Below are 27,621 nucleotides of genomic sequence, written 5' to 3'. Positions count from 1 at the left end.
TGGCATCATTTTAAGTGTTTTTAACACTTTATTGAAATACAGAAACAGCTTCATTAGAGTAGATAAATGTATACTGTAGTTCAACAAGGCCTATAAATGACATTCAGCATGTTGCATCATAACAATATAATAATTGTAAATAAGAATTCGTTGGGCCAGACTAGCTCATTTGATTTTTAGTAGTTCATTGATCTGTAACACTCATCAAGCCGTTTCTTGATGGAACCTAGGGTATGTCCAAAAACATGGCTGGATAACTTGTTTCAGACTACCACAACCGTTTGTGTAAAAGAGCGCCTTCTGTTCTCGGTTTTTAATGAACTTCCCCTTAGTTTAAACTTGTAGCCTGTGGTTTATGATTCTCTGTTGATTTTGAAGAAGTCCGCTGTGGTGACTTTGTCAATGCTTTTGAGGTTTTTGAACACCTAAATTAAATCCCCTCATAATGTTCTCTCTACAAGACTTAAAGATTCAGTTGTTTTAGGAAGTCACTGTAGGATTTTTAAATGGGCCCAGGAATGTACTGTATTGTATGCTCTTCTCTAGACTGGTTACTGAAGAGCAGCATTTTTCGTATCATGGTGTAAATAATATTCTGAATATGTTCCAGTGGAACATTGTACAATACTTACAGAAAAATCTAAATAATAAACAAACTTTCAATTGTAAACTTTTGAGCTCAAAACAGAAATACTGTAAATATTTGGAATACTAGAAAACTATTAAAACTGTACTGATTTGGCTTCACCTAATAACAATAAGAAATATAAGTGACAAAGCTAGTTCTAATTAAAATAAATTCATTAAAACCTTGAACTCTTAGAGCTTAGTATTTGGGAAGTAAAATCTTATTTACTTGCTATGTACAGCATACAGTAACAGTAAAAAAATACAAACGATTATTTGGGTTATAAATTCTCATTTTAGACCCTATGTAAATATCACTGCAAACAAAAGTCCTTTACCAATTCCCCAGACTGCTCTGACCAATGGACATTACTGTTTCAGATTTACTTTGGAAAAATGCTGACACTCAGACAAGTCATGTCAGAGAAGCAGTTTGCAGTTTCCTTCAAAGTAATCTGTCTGCAGCTTTCTAATGGTAGGAATTCTGATTTTTCTAACAGATCAGTCAGTATTGTACTGACAGGAATGTTGTATTTAGCCACTTGAGTTTCATTTCCAATCAGAAATCCCAAACTGCCTAGACACTAATAAAGATTACTGCACATTGCTTAATCTAGAGAAGTCCTGAACTACAGTATGCAGTCAAAGCTGATACCCTGGCTTCCTTCAAATAACACATGGATGGTATTCTGAAATTAGCTCTTAGCAAAGCTGGATATCCTAATGTCCTCCTTTTGTTTGTCACTTTGTCTTATGTTCTTACTTTTTTACAGAAACAAGTGACATAACTCTGTTTCAATTTATATTTTAAATAGCTGATTTATGCAGCCTTTATTAGTATTGTGTGCGAATCATAATATATTACTTCATAGTTACATTTTGTTTTCTCCCATAAATTCCTGTGCATGTCATGGGGATTTATTAACCGTACTGTTAATTAGTTTGTAGAGTCTATTGAAAACATTTAGGTATCTTTGGTTTTACACTGTACAATCACATGCAACAACTATTTTAAAATTATACTTCAATTAAGGGGTTAATTATACTGTATATTTGATACAGTGTGTTTAAAGTATAGTAGGTAAATACTGTACAAGAAATAGTTTTAAAAATTACAGATAACATTTATAAGAGATCTCATAAAATATTCATTAAAAGTTTCAATGATTATTGTCTGTGAGGTTCATCAAAAGTCTCAAAAAATCCATTTTTGTTTCAATCACACGAGTACTCAGTGTTCTAAGAAAGGCTTCCCTTTCTTGGTCACGAGGACTCCCACCTCCTGGTTTTTATTACAGCTGAGCTCTTTACTTAAACCAATCCTTAACTGAACCACAACTTTGCTGGTTTAGAAACTTTGCAAGTTTTTTTTTTCTTATTCAAGGGCTGGAGATACTAAGGTATTTCAGAAACGCAGTAGTTAAATGCAATTGTCTCATATGTGTTTATAAACTGAAAACAACAATTTCGATTAAACCTGTACTATTATTAGGTAATAATAAAGCACATTTAAGATAGTCTTTAATAGCAGCGTCTCAAAGAGCCTAGCTTTCTGCTAAGGACTAATTATTTAATTAGAAGCTCATGTGGGAGAAAAACCAGCAGGTACATGGGGTGCCCGGAGCAGGATTAGGTACCTCTATTCTAATTCATTTACATTCATGAAAGCAGGTATTCATAGTCGATGGTATTGGGACACTCCTCCAACACCTTCATTGTTCAGAAAGCAATGCTGGACTTTCCACCAGGGGGCGCCAACACGCGTTTTGATGATTGTGGGGGACTGGAGCCACTTCCAGCCACATCACCTGGTCAAACATTAAAAGAAAGAGCAGCGTGAAATAACGTTTTAAAAGATGCACACTGTGTGGTAGATTTGATTATTTGTTTTGCTAACTGTCTCATTCATTTCAACTGTTGAAGCAGAGGAGATATATCTTACATCCACAATTTCATTGGCTCATTATACAGTATAAAAAAGTGGTCAGCTCAGATACCACAATTTAAACGTATACAAAAACACGGCTGTCGACTATTCCTGTATGGACTGTATGTGTTCTACAATTCTTGAATAATACAGTAACTCATTATACTGTAGCAAGTGGTCTTATCTATAATGATTTAAGATGGGGTCAGTCATGTCTACATTTCCACAAGCACGTTTATAAAAATATTTGAGGAAACAATATTCTTTTAAATAATTTTGGGATTCCTTGCATTTGTACTTTGATTTGGGGCAACTTTACCCCAAAGATGAAGGCTTTCTACTTATGTATTAGGTCGTAAATATACAGAAATAAGGACCAACCTTGGGGGTTCAAGGTTCAGATCTTTCATTTTGTTTCTTGGATTTGTGCAAGAAATGCAGGAGGCTGTAGTGTAGTAAGTTCAATAAAATGTTTCTCAGAAACTCAAAAGGTCTCGCGGCCTAATCATTCTGTGAAGAGAACACAACTACCTGCAAATGTGAATGTGGCTTGGTGTAGGTCTCTCCCTGCATGTCTGGGACTCTTATTCTGTGAAGTCACTGAGATAACCTCCCCATCATAAGGGTCTCTCTCTACAGCCTTGGGCAGTGCCACCTGAAAGTCAAGGAAAAACGCAAGTGGTTAAGTTAACTGAAATTCAATGTACTCTATTTTAGCAACAACAAGAAAAGCATGACCTGTAAACAAAATGTAGATTCACAAGTAACTCTGCTCACTGAAAGAAGGTGGATCAAAAAGGTCTCAGTATGAAATAGAGGAAAGCAAATCAATTTTAGATGCAGAAAATAACTTTTTTGTTTAGATGACTCATTTGCATTTCTAGCCAAATGGAATTATTAAATGAGACAGTAATGCCAAACTAAGAGGTTTGTATCTATAGTATCTGCAGTCGATATTTGAATATTTGTATGCAATATGCTTGTAAGCCTTACTCCTGAATCTGATTTGAGAGTCCATTAAATGTATTAGCCACTGTTACTCTCACAATCTGTTATACTGTAAATAAAAAGTGCTGGACCTCCAGTTATTGGCAAAATGCCTCATTTTCTGTTTTTTAAATTCTGATGGAAATGAAGGATTGTGCCCAAGTTAACTCTTCGGTGAAAGAGATTAGCTGCTGCACTCTGTATCATTTCTTCTCCTTATTCCCTACGATCCACTTTTGTCAGATTATGTCTGATTTTTTAGTTCTCTTGTTACGTCTGGTCTCGCTTGGTACAGTACTTCATTATAAGAGAAGATTAGGTTTTGTGTCTTGGCTTCCATTCACTTCCATCCAGAAGGTCCTTGGATCTGTCTGCTTTCCTTCTTTTCTCTTCCCTCTGTCTCTTTGCATTCTGAATTAATGAAGGCCGCACCACTACTCAAGCAGCTTTCTTATGACTCTCCACTCTTTCTCACACTAAATCTTGCCAAACCAAGGCTCCTGTTCATCATTATACATCTGTCCTCTTCTAACTTGCCAGCAGCTAGTATATCACATGCAACTCAGAACTGAAGCTAAGCTGGTGTGATCCTACCCAGTAACTCAATGGGAGACCTCCCTGGGAAAAACTAAGGTTGCTGCTGGAAGAAGTGTTAATGAGGCCAGTAGGGGGTGCTCACCGTGCTGTCTGTGTGGTCCTAATGCCCTAGTATAGTGACCTAGGGACACTGTACTGTAAAAAGGTGCCGTCCTTTAGATGAGACTTAAAACCGAGGTCCTGACACTCTGTGGTCATTAAAAATCCCAGGGTGTTTCTTGAAAAGAGTAGAGATGTTACCACAGTGTCCTGGCCAATTTTCCCATTGGCCTTTACCAGTCTTGGCCTGCTAATAATTCCTATTTATGAAATGGCATCATCACTCTGTTTTTCTTCTCCTCACTGATAGCTGGTGTGTGGTGAGTGTACTGTGAACACTATAGCAGACGTTGCATCACTGAGGCATGGGCTACACATTGGTGGTGGAAGGGAGTCCTCATTACCTGTGATTAAAAGTGGAGTGTCCAGAAATGTGCTATAAAAGTATACAAATTAATATTTCTAGCTCGGTTTTGTTTGAACTTTAATGTTATTCTCGATGCCACTTTCTCTTACTCTTATCAAGATAAATCTCCTTCCCTGGTGCTATCTTTTTGTTTGGGTCTGGATAATATTTCCAAAACCTGTTCTTTTTGTCACTACAGATTCTTCTTAGTCTTTAGTTGAGGCACTGCGTCTGTCTAGACAGCAGTACAGTAACTCTCTCCTGGCAGGCCTGCCTGCTTCAACCATCTGTTCTCTTCAGGACAAACAATTTTGTGGTCCATATCTCTGTTTATTTCTCTTATGGAGATCCTACGTACTGTACTACTAAGGAACCAGGACAGACACTAAATTATGTAATGGACCCAAAGGTTAGGGTGTCACAGCCTGGGAGGGGGGCGGGGGGGGTGGATGGCTCACTGCACCTCACGGCCAACACAGGCTGGCACAGTGCAAGCCTGAAGTGAGACTGTCCAGGGATCTGTGCCCAGACTCCAGGAGCAGTGGCTGCCTCGGGTTGAAGGGCAATCCAACAGGATCGCCCAAGATGCAGGAACTGGAAAGCGCAGGGAACAGGGAGAGCTTTGTTCCAGGTTGCAGTGCAGGGAGGAGTGGTCTGGCACCAAAGCCAGTCGAGACAGTCATCCACAATTCGCGTCTGTCCCGAGCTGAAACGAGCGCATGCTCCTTGGGGAGTCTTTTCCTTCAGCCCAGACCATTGCGGGCCGTCAGGGTGGAGACGAGCCACAGACCGGGCTGAGAGAGCTGTCTGTTGAGATCTGGGTCCATGGCAGGGTCCCGACCTCCAAATCACGGACAGCAGCCTGGAGAAGCCCTGGGCAGCACAGCAGCGGGCAGACTCCCAGACAGAGGGCAAGAGAATGGGAAACCAAGAAAAGGACGGACTCCGCTGGGATGCCAGAAGGTGGCTCAGTAGTACAGTGTGAAGAACGTCAATCCCGCGTTAAATACCCCAGAGCATCTGCTGCCATGAGAATTCGCACAACAGTCAGGTGCTGTGCATTAGCTGTCTTCATGGTAGTCAAGGCAGAGTGGAGGCGTGGCCACTGGCCACTAGAACTGCGACACTGTGATGCAGCGGGAGCTGTGCCACAGAAGGGCAGTGTTGAACCAGCCCACTGTTATCACTGCTGCTGGTGTCATTGTATTTCGCACAACTGCATTTTCTGTTACAATCGGTCTTTCTTTTCTTTGCATTGTTTCTCGCACTTTGCAAGTTCCTTTTCAGCACTATATAAATAACTGCTGATTTGTTTTCTGGTCTCAAAATGTTTCTTATGCAAGTACAAGGCATTATGGCAAATCTATGTGAATAATAAAATGATTCATAAGACTGGATCCATGAGGAACTTTCAAAAACAAAACTGTCAAAATTTATTTTCCTGTGTCACTCAAGAACTATTTTTCTCTCAATTTGATCTTCTTATCTATTCAAGTCAACATTATACCTTTAGATGGAAAACAGGTAGAAAAGAAAGACAGAAAAAAAGGGAAGAATGAACAATCTAGAATGTTATTTTTAAAGCAAAAAATATATTTTTAGAAATAAAACCTCTCAGACAATTGATGGAATTTTCTCATTTTCCTTTAAACTGTATGTCTCTTGAGAATGCTCTCAGATGCAAGTGCTCTGATCTAATTTTAGAAGGGAACATCAGTAAAAACACAACGATATTCACTGCAATGAAACACGTATTAGTTAATGAACTGGTGGTGAAATCGCAGAATTAACGGCCACAGACAGAATACAGATCACAGAGAACGAGCGCTGCTGTGAACTGATAACAATCCACATGTATCAGAGATAGCAACCCCTACCTCCGTACGAATTAGCAGAAATTCTGATAAGATGATAAAAGCATGCCCTGGGTCTCACCTGGTCTCTCTGTTTCACACGTTTGTAGACATAGTCAGGGAAGGGCCTGCAAGGAATGAACTTCCCTTCTCCACGGACGGCCTGCAAGACCCCATGCTCATAGACCACCTTCCCCCTGGAGATTGTCACCACTGGCAGTCCATGGCACACCATGCCTTCAAAGATGTTATAATCCACTGCATGGTGATGGGTTTTTGCAGAAATCGTCCTGAAAATGGAAATCTATTAGGACGCATATCAGTTTTGATGTTCTATCAATATTATTCTGAATGGGAAAAATATATTTAAAAGCAAACTGTACAGTACATACATATAAACAGTACAAACAGAAACAAATTACATTAACCTTATCTGCTGATGAAGAAGTTCGTTCTTAGATTTTAAATGTTTCGAACCCACAAATCTGCTTAAAAGCTTTTGAATTCACACCCATAGGTTGTTTCTTTATTGCTCATACTATGAAACTATATGATTCTGTAAAAGGAAATCATAAGGATGCCCTGCATTGTACTGGAGTCCTGAATTGCACGAAGCAAGTTAGAAATCATAAAGATTGGTCACAAACAACAATCGCCTGCAAAATTATAGAAAGACAAAGATTTTGTGTGTTGAGGTTTGATGTTGAAATATATTGGGGCATTAAAACCACAACAGCTATTTGAACCAATCACATCTTTTGTGTTTTTAATGTCTTCAATATACTCTCCTTTATTTTAATACTGCATGCTTGGGACAAGAAATCTTCTGTTAAATCTTCATAGCAGAAAATAAAATTTCAATCTGAATTCAAGAGAATGGATGTTAACCCTGGTGTCCCGGCTAAAGTCCACTCTTGTTGTGTATAGTTTGACCTTCCTAACAATCCTATTAATTCAACGGGGAAAACATTATCTCTGTTCTCCACCTGAGCTGTTGTGTAGTGGGGCTACTAGGGCATAAAGTCTACCAAACATCACCCAGATGGGCGCTGCACTGCAGTGATAGATGAGCTGGGTCTTCTATAAGTCAACACCTTTGAGATTCTTTGGAATGAAAAGCATGGTACTGTATAAATGGAAGGAATTAATTAGCAACAGTAGTAGCCCATAATTCTTTTTATCTTTTTTTAATTTTAGATCCCAGATCTGGCATGTATACAGAAATAGAAAAAAAAACAGCCTCAAACTATTGTTTTGCATCATGAACTCATATTCAAAATTTTAACACTTTCCATGGATTTTAAAGGCCTACAGATGTCCATAAACATTCTGATATGTTCTAGCACACTGCTGAAATCACTAAAATGTAATTTTCCCAGAGGATCAATAAACCTTTCTGATGTTCCATCAGCTGTTCCCAGGTTAAATGTATTTTTCAGATCTGTTTAAGAATATAGGATTCATTTACATACAGTAATGACACAATCATTTTAAAAAACTTTAAATTGCTCCATACAATATATTGTCCATCATCTCAGCTTAAAAGCTTCTGCAGCAGCAATCATTTGAATTAAATATATAAACATATGCTATGTATATTTATATACTCTTATATATGATAAATATACAGTAATGTAAAAAATATATACTGAATATATAATATTCAGCCACTTTAGCCTGTTTGGTTGTTCATAGCTAATTGATCCAATGATCTCATTCAACAGTCTCCTGAAATAAGTCAGAATACCAGCTTTAACAATATGGCTGTGTAGCTTGTTCTAGGCATAAAAGTGCCTTCTTTATGTCCGTATTAAATGATCAGGTCCCTGAATATACTAATTAATTACATTTTCTTAATATTATGCAGTATATTTGTAATGTAATAGGTTTATTTTATGCTGAAAAGAGAAGAAAGAAAACACAACGTTTCGGCTACCCACCTGAACTACTTCAACATATTTTTAATGTATTTAATATGTATATAAAATCATGTCTTTGCAAAATCTGGTTGGCTTTCTCATTTCTGATGTGGTACAGCAGCAAAGCTGTTTTGTGTACAGCAGAATTGTGCTTTGAACTCTTAAGTCTATAAATTGAAAGACTTACAGACTTAATCTGTATTACAGATTAATTTGTAATACACTGACACTTCAAATCCATCCCAAACATGTTTGACAGATTAAGGTAGGTAAAAACCCCGAAAAAGTCAGTTGGGCAGTTAAATGGTTGGGTGTTTTTTGTAAAAATAATTATTTTCTTAGCATTCCTAACAAAACACCAATGATAATAAATAACTCCAACTATTATATTCTATCAGTAACCTTTCCAAAAGGCATAAGCAAATTTATTACAGGAAGACTAATATAGCAATTGTGCAAAAGGTTGTTTCAGTCCAGTTATTGTTTAAAAGACTTAAAAGGCAAAATAAATGGCGATGGGAAAAATTGCATACAAATTCAACATAAATGGTAATTGACTCAAAGAATTCATTATAACTTTAATTAAACTGGCTGTAATCCTTGCTGTAGGTATACTGTAAGAACGCAATGATAACATTCGCTACTAAAACTAAAAAGCCTGACAGACATCCAGTTTTTACCTCAAACCACAGATACTGGCAAAAAATTGAATTAGGTGAGGCTGAGTAATAGAAAAAGAGCACTCGTTATTGCCGGAACACACATAAAAAAATCACAAAATATTCAAATGGAATGCCTGTAAGCCATGCTTACACAAGAACTCAAATCATATTAATGATAACTTGATTTGCTTTGAGTTTTCCAGGTTTCTTGCCCCCTGCTATGCATCAGCAATTTCTCCTTTGCCTTCAGGGATCTAGCCCAGATTCTATAGGAAAACAAGCAGCGCAGCCTGTATTACATAAATCGGGTATGTTAACTTCCAACACTCAGAACAGCTTTTTTGCATTGTTTGCAATGGTTGCAATACAAAAAAAAAACATTAGCGAATTTACCGAATTTGACTGAACTGTTCTGTTTGCATGTGTGTACATGAGGTACAGTAAATAGCTTAAAGGAATGGTTAGAATTGGATGGCACTAGCCTTGTTTCTGTCATGAGCTTTGGACACTTTGTCAACATTCATTACTGCATGTCAAACAAAGAGATCATAAATATTTTAAAATCTCTGCTAGAACGTAATGCGAAAGTAAGTCTATACTGACAGGTCAGAAACATTTAATGATTTTCCTGTCACTATTGACTCAGAGTGGCAACATATTTTTCACCTGATGTCACATGGGATGAACAAATATTTTTTAATATTTTTTATGAACTTATTCCCTAATCATTTAATGTTCTTTCACTCCCTGTAAATCCATTCCAACCTCGCACTGCCTCACTGGGCTGCCGACAAATGTCAAACCTGTCAAAGCATTTTCTCCTTTATGATTGAAAACTGAACAAACATGCAAAGCTGCAAGAAGTTTAGTGATCTGAATTAAAGTGAATCCTGTAAAATAAAAGTCTGAATTGGTGTTGTGTTTGTGTTAGGTTAGCATAAGCAACAATCCAACCAAGTGAGCCCAACATAGAAACATCTTGTTCATATTCTGCAAGTATGCCTCATACACATGAGCATAAAAACAGAAAGTGTTTTCTTAAACATATGACTCCAAGCTGTCATTATACTATTATAAATAATTAAAAATGTCATTTATTAATAAATCATGCAGAAGCTAACCACATATGTGAATCTTTTTCTTTTTTCTTGGATTACACTGACAGGAATAACCAGATAGGAATTAAAGTTTCTTGCATTAATCCAAAAAATCATAATTTAAACATATTTACAGAAATTGTATTTTGCTTTAAATGAACCTTTATATATCCTAAATCCAGTCCCAATCACCATTAGACACAGCAGTGAGCAGTGCTGCATTATTCAAGCTGTGGGCACCCTCTACTGTTTAGCATTTAAATAACTTTATTTAGTCTGCTTCTGTGCAATGAAATGATGTGTTCCACAGATTTTGCATGCCTTAACATTGTATTTTGGGTTTTAGTGTACCCTACTGTGAATGTCTAGACCGAATATCAATTTTAAAATATTAAGATAAGCAGGACAAACACTCTCTGCTCTAATAATGCATTAGACTCTGTCTATCTTTAAGCAAACAAAAATCTTCATTACAACTTCACTTGGTTTTGCATTAACATTAATTAGCTGAGTACATCCAAAGTGAAAGGAAGCCTTCTTTCCTAATCAAACAATCAAGTACTGAATTGATCAGTTAGTATGTAAGTATGTTAGTAAGTATGAAGTAGCCTATTAAGGCACAAATGATAAAAATGTAAACATACATTTACACAACTACTAGAAATACTACAATTACTAACAAATTGTTCACTCAAAGAAGGTCCAAGGTTTAGCCATGTTGTACATAGACTTGAACAAATTATTCTAAACATAATAAAATATTGTGATTGACCAATAAGTATTTATAATAAGAGCTTAAGGCCTAATACGACCCACTCAGTATTGTAGTGTCAAGACGGAAAATCCAATTAAATATTCAACAAAATTTCTTCTTAAATTTTGTCAAAACAAAATGACTTAAAAAAAACTGCTGCATATTACCTTTTAGCAGTTGGGTCCCACACCACCACATCAGCATCAGAGCCTTTGGCAATTCTGCCTTTTCTGGGATAAAGGTTAAAAATCTTTGCTGCATTGGTGCTGGTGACAGCTACAAATCGGTTTTCATCCATTTTACCAGCATGCTGAGGAAAGAAATGAAACACAGTATATGGGGAGTTTGAATATCTTTGAATTCGTATTACATTGCAATGGATTACTGCACAAAAGGTCAGTGTTTCAAAGCTATGCAGTTACAGTTGGAGCTCTTTACGTTTTGCTGTCTAAAAACAATTTTAAACTATGCATCCAGTCTGTTAAGGTATTTCAATTTAATACCAGTAAGTACTTTCAGTGTGGCACAGAAATCATTCTGAACATTTTAAAAAACTATGATGCCATACAGTATGCTTTTACTGTGTATTAATGGTGTAATCTTCAGCATTTTTTATTTCTTTAAATAAAATATATTAAGCTAGTTGTAATCAACAATGATATAAGGAAAAACATTTTTTTTTATTTTTAACAGAAAGTTGTTTTTAAAAACAAAGGTTCCTTTTGCACTGTAAATTGACTTTCTGATTTAATTCCACACCATTTAAAGAAGAATTATAAATATCACTTCTCTAAATATAATAAACTACTATTCTAAACATCCATAAAATCAGATAGAGCAAACCGTTTTGTACACTTTATTTTAGCATACTTGTTATTTTCAACATTCTAGTATTACTCTATGAAAGCATTTCTTGAGTTAATCTCACTGGAATGTGTTTTAAGGGTCTACTTACTGTACATAAAGAAAGCTCTCTCCATCAAGTCTGAACACTGGAAATAACAGCTCTCTCTGTCTGAAATCTACCACCAAAAGGTTTAAAATACACAATTCAAAGCGTGATTCTTTGAAAAGAGTCCATTTAGCTGAAATTTTTAGGGGAAAAAGGCTGTTGTACTTCTTTGCTTTAAATTAACATAAATCAGGTTTTAAATTAAATCATTGCCCCCTTCTGGACAAAGATTTAAATTTGTCCTGTATGTGAAATGGTAGGATTGGAATTCACCAAATAGTCAGCTCTTCCTGTTTCTACACTGTTAACAATCATACAGTATGTACTATTTATATTTAAAAATAACTCTTTAACTCTTCTCTAAATGTAAAATTAATTAAAGTGATACAGTTACTTCATTATGTTTTTAAGCAAAGTTTGAGCAAAATACCATTCATCAGCCCAGCTTTCTTGACCAGTCTGCTCTCAAAGATATTCCTTTCTTTTGCATTCACCCTAACAAATACTCTGATGTTTCACAGTATATTGTAAGATCTATTTTATCTTGATTAATATAGTTTATATCTAACACAGCAAGTCAGGGAGACCTGGGATTTCATCTCCTCTTCCCCACATGCTTTCCTGCACAGCACATACAAACAGCAGCCAAGCCCACTACTCCAGAAAGCCACAGGGGACTTCAACACTCCTAGGAGTAACATTTTCCAGTATAAAACCTGCTACAAAAAATGAATCTACAGTAGGACTTAAATTATATGAAATAATTTATTAACCACCAGTGTTGAAGCCACATTTTAGGAAGTTTAGCTTCTCCAACATTTAAAGTATGGTATTGTGGTAATTATTTAATAAAATAATGGATACTCCTTTTAACAAAAGAAGATCACTAAATAAATGTAAGAAAACTACCTTGTTGCATATTCAGTAACTGATTATAACTAAACTTTTTTATATATACTGTACATTATACAAACCTTTCCCCTTTTTAAACTAGTTTACCAGTTAATTTACTTTTCACAGAATGCAACTGGGTAACAACAAAGTCTGAATATTCTGCACTTCTTGTTTTTCCTAAACCTTATTTTCCTTGAACACTCCTTGTTGTGTGTGTCCTAGGCCATGCTGGCATGAATTAAAACCCCTTTTACTACAGTGAAAAAGAGAATAATGTATTTGACAGGAAATGCTGTATGCTATTTTGCTGCCTTTAGGGTTAGGTGTAGTAGCTTTTCCTATTTATTTATTCATTCACATTTTGCAGGTTAGAAAAGGACATATTGCATTGCTATATCTTTTAAATAGAGTTCTTTAACTGAATATTAGGAAGGATGATGACCACCAAGTTACTGTCATCCTATTCTAAATCATAGTAATTCCTAACGTCATTTCCTCCTCCTCCACATCTTCAACTTTATTGACACCCCTTGGTTGACCCTTCACTCTGAACGGGAGTCACAGCCTCCTTGTTTAGGGCCATGGGCCTGGCACTCAACCTAATGGATTAAGCCAAATCTCACTATACCTAAATACTCAATAAACTCATGTAATTATTGGGTGTTTTTTGTGAAACAAAGCTAGCATATAGGAGAAAGTTTGAGGATGCATTTTAGCTTCAAGGCTATTTAAACTACTTAGTACAATAAGAAAGTTATGTTCCCAGCAAACTGTTGATGTAAAACAGAGCCTTCATTGCTGAGATGATAAGAAATCTGTCTGCAGCTCTCTAGTCAGAGTAATTTTAATGAAAAACAAAATAAACTAAATCAGGAAAAATCTGAGTCAATCAGTATCTGAAAATATTAACTGAAAATGTTAATTTGCATTGATAGCATTGCTCAGGTTGCAAGACACTTAGAAAGATAAAAATACCACATGCATATTTAACTGATGAATATGACTAAATTCCCACAATAACAATGTGCCTTACACATCCCCTTAACCACTTCCCCTTTTCTGTTCTCAAAAAAACAGTTAACAAAAGGACTAACACTACCTCAAATACAGTCACGCAACATATGAAAACACCTCAATTTGTCAGACTACTGAAATAACATTTTACCATTAACCCTTAAAAGTAAGGAGAATCTTCACAAAGGGAATGAATGTGCCTTGCTGCTCTGAAGAACCATTGTTTAATAATACACTCTTAGAAGGGAGTATTATTAATAATTAAATTATTACTCTTAGAATAGCATTGACAGAATTAAAAAATTTGAAGTGTTATTTCTGGCGCAAATACATCTTACCACGCCATTTTCCCATATAACTGACATACGGTCTTCCACCCCGTTCACTCCGTTAGGGATTTTGGTGAAGTCATCTTTTCCCAGTGCTTTCTGGCAGATATTGAAGGTGCAGTTGTCTGTGCCAGTCACACTTAGGTCATCGCTATAAGAGAAAGAAACAACAGGTTCTTCACACATTCAAAAAACAAAACTACAGGAATCATTTTACTTGCAGAAAATCAAAATAACTGTGATGTAGCCGTATATGTGTATAAAGAGTTTGTTCAAAGAAGAAGTACCATAGGGTAAAAGGATATACCACAAATTAATTATGTTGAAACAGATTCCAGAAAGTCACACCATCCCTATTTACTATAGGAGCCAATATTAGAAGATACTCAGGATATTCAGCAAAAATTGTCCGGACAATCTCAAACTCTCCGGCCACTTTTCAACACCAGCACTGAAACCTTAACTGTTGGCAACTTTCACAAGCTGTCATGATAACGTTTACATAGTGGGGAGAGCAGAAAGTGTAAAAGGCTAAATTTCACTGAGGTTAATTGGTTTCAAATATATTTAAAATATCTGAAAAAAGGTGTTACACCTGTAACCTGTAAGGTTGGGGACCTTCAAACCTCAGAAACTGCTCCAGTAAAATTCCCAGCTCCAAAAATTGGAGCATTGTTAGTGTTGAACCATCGTTTGAATCTGGATGTTGTCGTGCAGATGCTTTCTCAAGATAAGCATGTTTATGGACATGCTGGTATAAGGAAAAAAAATGATAGGGTAGACTGATGATCTCAAGTGAAAAGTAAACAGAAAAACTGTTTTTGATGCAGAGCCTTCTTCAGCAGGCTTCTTTTCAGCCAGGTATTAAGCACTAGTTGTTCATTTCATGATCTAGTCTAGCATGTATGAAACAGTACTTCTAATGCGAGCAACAGCTACTTTATCTGATGTTTCTAAAAGTCAGGACTGATTGTTAGCGTGATTGATTCATAACTCAGTTACTGTAACTGAGCACACAGATTCCTGTTAAAGGTGGGGTGAAAAACCCCACTGTTCCAGAGTCAAGATGTAAGCACGTCAGCCCCTAACTTGGCGAGGAGGTCCATGAGGTATCCGGGTGTAGTTGGATCCGGTCTCAGTGGAGGGCCCATAACAAAGCCCGCTGCATGAGCCCAGTCCTGGTTCCAGTAATGAGTGCCGTCTGTGCCCAGGCCTGCAGCGATTGGCTCTCCAAACACGATCCTTCCTGTCAAACATGACACAGCACAGCATTCATCATCAGCAGTGGAAAAAAAAAGAGGAACAACTTTTTCATCCAATTGCAATAGGAAGGTTTTTTTTTAGCTTGGTGAATATTTGAAACCTTAATTTTCAGAGAGTCATTTCAGATCTTAGATAGAGCAAACGCAAGCTTATGAATCCTGTCCATCAGTTAGGCCTACACGGTTAACTGATTCTCACCCTCAATATGATTATGTGAGGGATCACAAAGCCTGAGAAATTAGGCACTGCATGAAAATGTTCAATAAAAATGGTTGGAAATAGAAATCTGTTAACCTGTTATAGTGCTGGCATAATGTTCTATTTATTAAACATCTCTATCACAATTCAGCCCATTTGTTTCACTTCATTATTTAAATCCAGCTGTTTTAATGAAAGAAGCCAGTGTATCAGAACATCATGGCTATTCCAGACTCCCATAACGCTTAGTGTAAAAAAATGCCTCCTGTTCTCCATTATAAATGCACTTCACCATAGTTTCCAGTTGTGTCCTCTGGTTTGCGTCTCACTTTTTTGTCCAATGGTAGACTTCGTCACTGTCTTTCAGTGTTAAATTCATTTTAAATACACAAACGAGATCTCCACATTGTCTTCTCTGTTCAAAACTTTTAAACTTAAAAAAATCTGCGTCTTTACCTTGTCAGAATAGGATATTCCTTTCACCCCAGGAATATATCGGGCGGTTCTTCTCTGGACTGATTCCAGAGTATTAAAATCTTTGTTGTAATATCTTGACCAAAATTGTACACACTGTTCTAAACAAAGTCTAACTAGGAATATTAAGTACATATTAATAGCATGAATTATTCATATCTTGCCACTAGCCTCTGCCAGTAGGCACGAGTATATCATTTTTATGCCATTTTCTGAGGGCACTGTGCACAGATTCTCTCTGTCTCTAACATAAGGTACAGCCCACATTCCCCTAGACTGTCAGACAGCAGAGGATGCCCAAGAAACAGGCAGCAGAAATCAGCAGATGAAACGGGCAAACAGACCAGACAAAGATAAAACTCCATGAATGATGTACAAAACAGCATGAATGCAGTTGAACTGTCAATACAGTTCTAAGGTTCATAAGGGGAAAGCATGGTGGCAAAGTGGTTAGCACTGCTGCCTTGTAGGCCTGGAGCCCAGGGTTCAGTTACTGGACTGCATGGAGTTTGTACAGTATGTTCTCCCTGCATTCACATACAGTAGGTTTCCTCCAGGTGCTCCAGTTTCCACCCACAGTCCAAAGACATACTGGTAAGTTAACTGGCTTCTGGTGTGAGTGTGTGTGTCTGTGTGTGCCCTGCGATGGACTTGTCTTCATCGTGGATAGGCTCTGGCTCCCCTTACAAAAAACTGTAACAGATTCCTCTAGAACAATATGCATTGTCCATTATTTTTTTAAGCAGACTGAAATTTGCCACATAAAATAAATCATTAATCTCATTACACCTGCTCCAGCACTGGACCATGGCTGAGGAATGAGTTTAGCCAAATGAGCTGATAACTCTTTCTGTTTGCATAGTGTTTTTACAGTTTGATTGACCCAATGGAATTCAAGATTCTTCTGCATTTCAGCCTTGATTATCCACTCAGAATCTTTCAACCGCACCACTACAGCCTGCAGTGAACTATGTCGTCTGTGACAGACTAAGAAATGATTATCTGTTTTTCAGCTTCACCTTGAATAGCCAGATGGCCCATTGAAAGTAATCAATACTATAACAACATAAATACCAACAATTACTTTAAACTGTACTGCTTCCTGCTGTTTCTAAGCTAGTACTGATTACTGGCAGTGGGCTATCCAGCGATTTAAGTTGAAGTTGAGTATAAATCTGGATATTGTATATGTAACGAACAGTTCTTTCCGAACCCTATGCGGACGACACAGTCCGACGGAGTGGGGGGAACACTAGGGAAACGTCATGCAGGAATACGGGGCTGAAGACAGGGGGGCGTGTCCAAGGTGCGCTGGTGCACGGGGGAAGGTGTGGCCGAGGCGAACAATCCGAGAGAGTAGTCCTTAGGGATAATCCAAAACGCAAGGGTAAGTCCAAAACCAGGAGATCCATCAGAACAAGTTAAAAACCACGAAGGCCGGGTCGGAACCGGCGGACGGGGAACAGGAACGGGAACAGAGGTTAAAACCTTAACGGGACCAGGCGCTTCCAGGTCCCGGACTCGCACGATATGGAAATCAGATGCAGAGCCCGGATGAGCGTCAGCGCCTGGCTTTTAAGGTGGGCTGGGAATAGGGAACAGGTGCAGAGAATAAAGTCTTAGAGAAAGGGCTGGAGCACCCTTAAGGAGGGGGGACTATAATCGTGACAGTACGCCCCTCCTTTTCAGGGCGGCTCCGAAGCCCTAAGAAAAAAAAAAGGGGAGAAAAAAAACCCGATGGAATCCAGGCTGCCAGGGTGCCGTCCGCGGGGTCCAGGTGTTGGCTCTGCATTCTGTAACGAACAGTTCTTTCCGAACCCTATGCGGACGACACAGTCCGACGGAGTGGGGGGAACACTAGGGAAACGTCATGCAGGAATACGGGGCTGAAGACAGGGGGGCGTGTCCAAGGTGCGCTGGTGCACGGGGGAAGGTGTGGCCGAGGCGAACAATCCGAGAGAGTAGTCCTTAGGGATAATCCAAAACGCAAGGGTAAGTCCAAAACCAGGAGATCCATCAGAACAAGTTAAAAACCACGAAGGCCGGGTCGGAACCGGCGGACGGGGAACAGGAACGGGAACAGAGGTTAAAACCTTAACGGGACCAGGCGCTTCCAGGTCCCGGACTCGCACGATATGGAAATCAGATGCAGAGCCCGGATGAGCGTCAGCGCCTGGCTTTTAAGGTGGGCTGGGAATAGGGAACAGGTGCAGAGAATAAAGTCTTAGAGAAAGGGCTGGAGCACCCTTAAGGAGGGGGGACTATAATCGTGACAGTATATGGTTCTTAATGAAAAATAAGGTAATTGTTCTAGTTTAACTAAATGTATTAACCCCTTAAAGAATGTTGTTAACTCTACAGGCACTTGCTCTTTCAAGTTCTTGTAAAGACCTTTACCTTGTCTGCGCGCATTAGCAACCACTTTCGCAGCGGACTTGCTCATCACATGAACCACGTACAAGGGGCAGTTGACTGAGTGTGCGATGGTAATGGCCCGTTGTGTGGCTTCAGCCTCCACCTCCTCAGGGCGGCAGAGCTCGTGTCCTTCTGGGCCTCTGATGCCCAGTGCCAGCATCTTCTTGGCCTCCTAAAATAATAAGAATACATTTTATATACAGCATTTAAAGGTGACTTCTCAAACCTGCAATGGGAAAAATGAAAAAAAAAAAATTCACAAGATAAACACAATGGAAATACACAATTAGAGGAAACAGTAGATTGGGGTACTGAATACAGTAGGAGAAAGGGGGCACAGTAACAGAACCAGTTAAGTAAAGGCCCTTCTAAGAAGGTTTTAAGTCTAGATTTGAAAGGGTTTAGGGAAGGTGTCTCTCTGACAATTAAAATTGAAAATGCACATTTTAAAGAAAAGACACATTTACCACAGGGACACAAACTGAGTACTGTCAACCTGAGAATTCACAACGGCATGTTATTTTTTGTTACTGCTTTTGCGCACTGTATCACAAAACTGAGTGTGTGCAGCATGAGGCTAAACAAGCAATGCGAATCTAGAGGTCAGTCATTTCTGGTATGATCCTGATTGCCAGCAACTGCTTCATCCACGTAAAGCTGAGGTACATTTTTACAGACTAAAGAAAACAAGCAAAAAAATATGCATACTGATGTCACTAAGATGTGCAATGAATATATAGTGTATACAAGCAACAAATAGCTAATATTTTGCTTCAGGATATGATATGATGTATTAATTTAATGTTGCAAATTACCCACAAGGAAAGCAAATGCAATAAGAATTTTACATAAAGTATAACTTGTCCTAGTTACTGTAATTTTTGTTAGCCTAAAATCTTTTAGTCCAAAATAGATGTATATTTTTACTATTACAATTTTGGTTCCCCCTAGTGTTGAGCATATTGTATTACTGGTATTGCTATAGCAATTAACCAGACGAAATACTTGCAGATGTGGGACAACTCCGCGTTAAGCAGTTTACATACAGTATATAGTACATTACGTAGGGTTTCATACCATCCGTATCTCATACAGGGTGCCAAATGACAATTCATTGATGGTAAATTTAAAAAAAAATTAACTTAAATATATGTTGATATTTTGACCGTCACATTTTTACTACAATTACTATATAATGCTTCAGTCTGGACCTGGCTAAGATTCAAAGAGCATATTGTGTGTTTTTGACACAAAGTCAGATATTTTGGACAAAATGGCAGCTGTTAAGAAAGCTAAGTTAGATGTTCGCTGATTTCAGTCCTTTTTGGTGAGCTGAATATGCATTTGCTTAACAAAAAGACCATGCTATGTGTGCTCCGAGTGCGTGGATATACAGTACTGTAAACTACGTCGTACCGCGATTAGCAATTCCTGCGAGATACTGTAACACAAATGTAAATCGAGAACTGTGCCGCCTAAAACCTATAGATGGCACAGCTACTGGCGAAGATGTATTAATTAATTATTAATTATTAATCATTTTGACAAAAGAGGAATTAAGAAAATGTTTTCTCTGACAACTACCATGGTTGGAAAACAAGGGATTCGTAAACGACATTGTGCATCACATTGGCCACCCCACGGTAAGATTTCATTGTATTAGTCATCAGGATAATCCCTGTGTCAAGATACTGAATGATAAGCTTAATAATGTGATGACTACAGAAGAGAAAACTGTTAAGCTTCTTGTTGCACTCTCTGCCTTGACACAGGCAGTTCCCAACTCTGCAAGGAGCCTGTGATGGGAGAGCTCAACAAGGGAAAGCAAGGGCAGGGATCACAGTAAATGGCAAGACCTGCACATTAATTTTAAATACAATGATATTTTAATATTTTTATTTAAACAATGTAAGTAGAGCTATTGTTGAAGTAAAAAAAAATATATTAATGGCACGCAAATCTGTAAAAAAAAAAGTGTATGACTAACGCTTGGCACGCACCTTCTGAAGGGCTTCCAACCCCTGGTCTAGAGTTTCGAGTTCTCTCAAATTCTCTCCACCTCTTTCTCTTCCCTGACCTCAGGTTGGCAGCATCACCTCAACCCTCACTGCACTGTCAGAGGGGACCCCTGGCCACACTATCACTAGTGCTTTCCAACTCTCATCAATTTACTCGCTCATCTCCTTGAATTCCCCTCCTTTTTCAGTCCCCTTTTTTCAGGGCCTGAGCTCCCAGTGCCTCTCGAAGTGACTCTCTTCGAGTCAGGGGATTCCTTCTGATAATCTCCTCTTCCTCCCACCCTCTAAGGGCTCAGCTCCCGGTTGTGAAGCAGTGCCCCTAGATGCGACTCTCTCCCAGTCAGCTTTGCTCCCATGCTGATCCCAGTAGTAGTATCTCGTTATCCTGGAACCTTCCTTCCATCTTCACCCCTAAGGGCTTAGTGCCCAGTCATGAGGCAGCACCTCTCAGTGAGTCAGGGGCATGCATGTTTTTGGGCATCCTTTGGCAGCTGAGACAGCCGATCCTCAAAGACCACGATCGCTCACTCAAGAGTTCCCCGTGCAGTCTGGGAGCCCATTCCCTGTACTCTACTAGCCTAGGCTTCTCGCGTGAAATACACAGCTGAAAGAAACACATACATAGTTGAAATATTTGGATAGTGCTGACTGGAACCTATCAACTTGGAATTTGTATTTATCAGACAGTAGGTAGAAGTCAAAATGTTCACCCTTCAAGTGGTTTCTAAATCACACTTTTTGTGTCTCACAATTCAACAGAGAAAAAAACTTATAACTGAATACAGAAAAAAACTTAAATACATCTGTATGGTAAAGTGTTGCAGTTCCAGGTATGCATTTGGAGTATTCGCCACATTCCAGTCACTGCTCACTACTACTTACTGTCACTACTGTGACAACAAAGCCTCAAAGCCTGTAGTTCAATCTAGAACTGTGATCGGTGGCATTAAATGTTTTGACACCTGTTTGGAATTAGACCACCTACTGTTCTAGACTTTAACTTGGCGACTGTGTTGTTTTAATGACATACAGTACCATGTTGCTTCAAGAATTAACACAACTATAAATAGTGTGTCCAAATCGTAGGGGACTCACATGGATATTACTGTATATACATTTCATCTCCATGCTTTTTCCCAGAATTCTAAAATGATCATTACACTCTTTATAAGGTCTGAAATTTTCAATGGAAGAATGCTTGTAATCCTTATTCATAATAAATGGACCATTATTATGTATTTATTCTGAGCAAGACTAACCAGTCTAGAAATAGCAACCTCACTGCAACACCAGGCACATCTTCAGCATAAAAAAAAGCACATAAACAAGCATGTTAAACAATGTGCACACTTTATGTCTGATGTCAATCAGTCCTTATGCAATCAATGAATTCACTACATAAATTGATCTAGTCTGATGAATTCCTCTTGTGCTGAAGACAGAGTCTATCTTTGACAGTTCCTCTTTTGACTTGCTAAGTGCTAATTCAGTTTTAGGAAAAAGCACATGCTGCTATTTTACACTATTGCATTAAACAAGTTTATTAAGTATGGTGATGGTTATATACAGTGTATTATGTGATGCAAGCAAAATAAAGACATTGCTGAAGGACTATTTACCATAACAGAAAATACTCATTATTATATGCACTCACAAAATGATGAGAAAAGTTAAGATACCCGGCAAGAGAAAATCATTTATATGGTTCACGACTTATGTTAAACTTGTAAATTTCCATCATGACTGGTTAAAGGGTTAATTCTGAGCATTCATGGTTTGATTAGAAATATTTAATAAATACATCATTTGTATTCCAGGTTACGACAGGAACAAAGGAAACTGCTTACCTCTGCTATCAGATCTCCATTTTCTGCATGCACCTGAGCAATGGCTCCAAGCTCTTTACATTGTGAAAAAGCAGCATAAAGTTCATGATCAGACAGCATGAACACGTCCTTATAAGCCATAAACATTTTGAACGAATTGATGCCTTTTTCTTGGACCAGTGTCTCCATTTCCTTTTTAACCTATGGTGAAATACAAATAAAACTGGTGTAGTTCTTATGTAGGAAATTGATTTTTTTCAACCTAAAGCAAACACTTTTACAGCCACCATAGACATTAGACTCATGCTCAACTCTAATCTGATTACAATTTAGTTGTTTTAGCTTTAGTTTATTTTTAAATACTTTTTAAGCTAGGAAATATAAATCCTACATTTGTTTCTATAAAAGCACAAATGTTTAAGTCGGGAAAGGCTAATCATTCAGAATATATACTAAACCAGGGTTATAGCAATAAACTCAATCATTTTGCTTAGCCTAGCTCTAGTCACATTTTCTAGGCATTCAGTTATGTTTGTATGTACATTAACAAAATCTGTCATACAGTACTGTACATTGCTCCTTAGGCATTACATAATATACTTATTCTAAGGCTAAAACAACTTCAGTACAGCATAAAAGTCTGCAGCAATAATGACTTTTCTTAGATAAAAATCTATTGGTATACAGTATGAAAATAAAAACATTTGCCTTTCGTGAGGCATCTGGAACAAAGTACTTCTTTGAAAAAAACAGAGTAGAGCACAGTTTCAAGGACCAATGAACAAGAAGTTAATTTATAGATCACTAGAATGTACAGTATGTCAGTGCTCAAGTGTCACAGAACATTCTTGCATATAGGAATTACATATTCAGCTAAACAGAAGGTCTGAGTTTCTGTGATCGTAGCCATTAAGAGGACCTAATTTTTCAGAAAACAGCTGGTGCTAAAACATTACCCTAACAGTTTGCACAAACGTGGCAAGATACAAAGAAATTTCAGAAAAAAATCCAGACAGTGTGTTGCACTATCAAGAACAGAATAGTAAAACTTCTTTGTCAAAATCCAGAACAAAATACATGTTTTCTGTCTCCCACACCTGTTGACTAAGATATAGTAATAGTATATAGATATATAATAAATAGATATATAGATATGCTACAGACTTTGTTAAATCCATTGAAATACCTGTTCACTCCACCATGTGACAGCAACATGAAAGGAGTAGTCACAACAAACTTTGGGATCTGCTAAACTCCTCCAATTGTCATAGGCCTCCAAAAGAGAGGACCCTTTCTGAGGAATGACAAAGTCCAGGATCATTGTAGTGCCTCCAGCCACAGCAGCCTGCAAGCAAAAACACAGCTGCAAATAAGTCACCTGGATTCGTCAGAGGCTCTGATTTTTTTTAACTCCTGGTAGTTTTGATGTTTGATGATTCAATGTCAATCACAATTTGTGCTACAGCTTCCATTACACAGTTCATTTTTTAATAAAAGTGGATGACGGGGTGGTGCGGTGGCTCTGTGGCTAAGGATCTGTGCCTGTGGCTGGAAGGTTGCAGGTTCATATCCTACTCCATTGGGCCCTTTAACCCCAACTGCTCCAGGGGCGCCGTATAAATGGCTGACCCTGCGCTCTGACCCCAAGCTTCTCTCCCTGTCTGTGTGTCTCATGGAGAGCAAGCTGGGGTATGCGAAAAGACAAATTCCTAATACAAGAAATTGTATATGGCCAATAAAGTGATCTTATCTTACCCCTTAAGGGTGGCATGGTTATGCAGTGGTTAGCATTGCTGCCTCCCAGTGTTGGAGCCCTGGGTTCAATTCCAGACCCAGGGTGCTATCAGCATGGAGTCCATGTGTTCTTCCTGTGTTTGTGTGGGTTTACACTGGGTGCTCTGGTTTCCTTCCACAGTCCAAAGAAACATAATGATAGGTCAAGTGGTTTCTGGAAGGACTGGCCCTGGTGTGCGTGTGTGCGTGCCTGTGTGTCTGCCCTGTGATGGACAGGCGTCCCGCCCAGGGTGAAATCTGCCTTATCCCAGTGCTTGCTGGGATAGGCTCTGGCATCCCTTTAAAGCAGAAGAGAATAAAGCAGATAGAAAATAGATGGATAGTGTCTGTTTCAGACACAGTAAGTGAACAATCAGCACTAAACAGAAAAACTCATTTACATTTTTCCAATGTAGAAGCTTATCAAAGAATCAATAAAAACTATTTTCAATTTACATTATTAAATTAACTTTGCTTTTCTTATACACTAAGAAGCATTACAGATTCAATAAATTCTATTAGTTCCAGTACTCGTTTGTTGTATTTTCAATACTTTTCAGTAGATACTGTACGGTTGGCTCTAAAATAATTAAATAAAAGCCTAATGAATGGTACATTAAGAAGTTATATTTATAATTGTTGCTTCCTCCTTGACCTGCAAATACAAAACATGGTACAGCTCAGGTTTTTTACCCTTATGGGTGTTTCACATTGTTCCAATAGTGAGACAAGGATTTAATCACAGTTTGTCTATAACTTGTTACATTACTATATACTGTATATTCTCAGAGGATTGAAGTCCAAACGCTTAGGCAGAGGAGAGTGCAACCAAATTCCCTTTAAGGGCTACTGGTTTTCAACTTTTTCTTAACTGACAAGACAATGTATTACATTTGGATGTATTATATTCACTGGAAAATACAGATTTAAGCAAAAATAAGAATTAAGCTATATGTGACAAAGGAATAAATGTTGATTTAAATTATGGAAATGTATGAACTATAAGGTTCATTTTTGAATATCTGATTTCGGAGAACAATACATTTAAAACGTTATCAACAAGGTAAAATGTCATATTGGCATATATTTACAGTTCTGTCTAAAGGCTGGTGAGGACCAGTTGCGATTTTATAGTCATCAGTGAAATACTTTGACCAACACTAACATGGGGACAAGCACAAGTTAACACATATCAAATGGCTTATCTCTCTTTATTGAATACAGAAAACTGTAAGGACCTTTATTCCAGCTTTTTTCCAAGTTTTTCATTTTGAGGTTTTGTCTGGACAGCTAAATGACATACTATTTTAGCCAGTAACATTTAGTAGCCCAAATTTCAATTTTCTTACTAATCTATAAGTCTTTTAATCAGTTATCTTCATTTATCTCATATATCGTGAGGATATAACCACAGACAAAAGGTCATTATTTGCCTTGTTCAGCGATCTGAACCACACTTTCACAGTTGAGTATTTTCTGAGCCATGGTATCTATTTTTGCATCTATTCTTACTGTTACAGTTTTAACATTTTTAATTATTAAACATTAGCCTTTTATCAACCTATTTTGAGGGTCTTTCTAAAATATATGCCAACATTATTTTTTTTTATAAACTAGCTATTTGAATAGCTATTGCAAAACCTTGACAACTTACATCGGAAAACAATTATCAAGAATTCTGCAAGCACAGTAACAAAAATCTGCTGTAATGAGATTTTAAAGCTTTGAGTGAATGACATGCCATACAGTGTGTGGCATACAGCCTGTCAGTCTACAATCATCGACAGAGAAACCAGATCTGTAACATGGTACAGCCCATTCCTCTGTCTGATGCCTGTGATGAATGTCGCACGATGTTTAGTGATTGAAAGGTGCAGCTGAAACCTATTCACAGTACGGTCAGTGACTGATGTTTCAGTCATTTCTAGCTGGTCTTTGGGTGAACCGTGAGAAGTTGCGTTCAACTGTTCAAAATGACTCCAGGATAGTGAGATTTCAAGATATGTTCTGTTTCTGAAATCTAAACAGCTGGGTTGTTTGGGAATAAATGTCTGCTAATTTATCAGAAAATACATGTCCATGTTTGAGATATGTTCATGTCTGATCAATTTGCAGTGTGCCAAAAAAAGAGAGGCAGTGTTCTAGGAAAGGAGAAGGAATTAAATAACAAATCATTAGTGAAGTACAGTATAATAAATACTTCCAAGTTCAACATCTGAGTGACTTCACAAACACTGAAATGTACCACTGGTGAACTCTGAAAGCCTCCAGTAGCATCTCTGAAGTATGTATAGTTCTGTTAGCACATTTCTTTTAAATATATTACTTACTGTACATCTCTCCAAGGTTACTTCAAACATTCATTTCTTCTTTTTAAAGGCTGTGTGTATTACCCTTCTGTTCTTTGAAAGCTATGGCAAGATTGTCCTGTCTTAAAATTTTCAAATCATTTCATACAGAAATATGACCCTTCTGAGTAAAATCGAGGAAAAAAACTGAGGCACACTATAAAAAGTAAGATTAATCTAATCTGGGGGTGATTCGGGGTATTACAACGGCCTCAGAAAAACATTGTCAAAAACCAGGACATGTTCGGTCTTTATATCAGTGAAAATGGAGTCAGTGGGAAGCAGGCTTTGTCACTGAAAAACATAATAATAATAATTAATAATAATAATAATAATAATAATAATAATAATAATACCTTTGTTCCAATGTAGAAATCGTCTACTGCTTGGGTGCCCATAAAAACAAATTCCATATGAGTGTGGGTATCAATTCCTCCCGGTATTACAAGTTTGTCTTTAGCGTCGATCACTTTTACTCCACCCGGTACTTGCAGGTTTAAACCAACTTCTTTAATTATACCGTCTTCAATGTAGACGTCATTGATTTGAGAACAATCCTCATTGACAATTTTCCCCCCCTTTATAAGAATTTTGTTTTGACTTCCCATTTTGGTTGTAAAATCAAGAGTCCAAAAAAATACCTTCTAATATCAGAAATATATACGGATATATTTTCGGCGTTTTAGGAATCGCTTAAATTATGATCGATTTATGCAGTCCTCTTGGTAGCGTCGCTTGTTTAAGCAAAAATAAAACTTTTTTTACTTCACTTTACAAAAGCGTGCATGGATTTATAATCCAGCTAACTAATACCAAAGCAAATAATACTTATTTTAATTTTTTTAAATTACAATTCAATTTTGTGTTCTACAAATAATTACTTAACAGCATACAGCCAAGATAACCGCGGCACTCGTTCTTCTTTATCTCAGTACGGTATTTTTTTAATTTCAGGTGGGTCCATTTAGGTGCTTGGAGCAATGTGCAATACCTTGATACCCTGGAAGCTGTCTTTAAAAATTCTGGCTAACCTCGATTATGTAAACAGTCCACAGCGACCAAAAACCTTGAAATACTCCGATCTGCAAAGTTCCAACTATCCGCCCCCTGTCAAAAGGTGGATCATGGTTCAACGCCGGGGTAAAGTTAGCTTGAAGTTCAAAAACAATTTTGGCACGCCTGTAGCGCTTTCACGAAACCTCTTAGAGTTACGAAAACACTTGCTTTGTGTACAAAATACATCGTGAAT

At 37.7% G+C, this 27,621-nt stretch overlaps 1 protein-coding gene across 1 annotated transcript; it reads right to left on the bottom strand.

Annotated features, from left to right (window-relative positions):
• Window positions 1–8: 8 nt before the first annotated feature.
• On the bottom strand, window positions 9–27,621 carry dpys (dihydropyrimidinase). The gene is made up of 10 exons (XM_088929118.1): window positions 26,729–27,621; window positions 23,438–23,596; window positions 22,273–22,452; window positions 18,390–18,579; window positions 15,147–15,303; window positions 14,067–14,208; window positions 11,036–11,178; window positions 6,519–6,726; window positions 3,086–3,209; window positions 9–2,435 (listed from the first exon to the last, which is right to left on the bottom strand). Exons 1-10 carry the CDS (start codon window positions 26,978–26,980, stop codon window positions 2,347–2,349), a joined length of 1,644 nt encoding a protein of 547 aa, XP_088785244.1. The 5' UTR covers window positions 26,981–27,621; the 3' UTR covers window positions 9–2,346.

Source organism: Atractosteus spatula, chromosome 12 (assembly GCF_055471065.1).
Source record: "Atractosteus spatula isolate fAtrSpa1 chromosome 12, fAtrSpa1.hap1, whole genome shotgun sequence".
NCBI lineage: Eukaryota > Metazoa > Chordata > Actinopteri > Semionotiformes > Lepisosteidae > Atractosteus > Atractosteus spatula.
The sequence above is the reverse complement of the archived record's forward strand: the minus strand, read 5'-3'. Positions and strand labels throughout refer to the sequence as shown.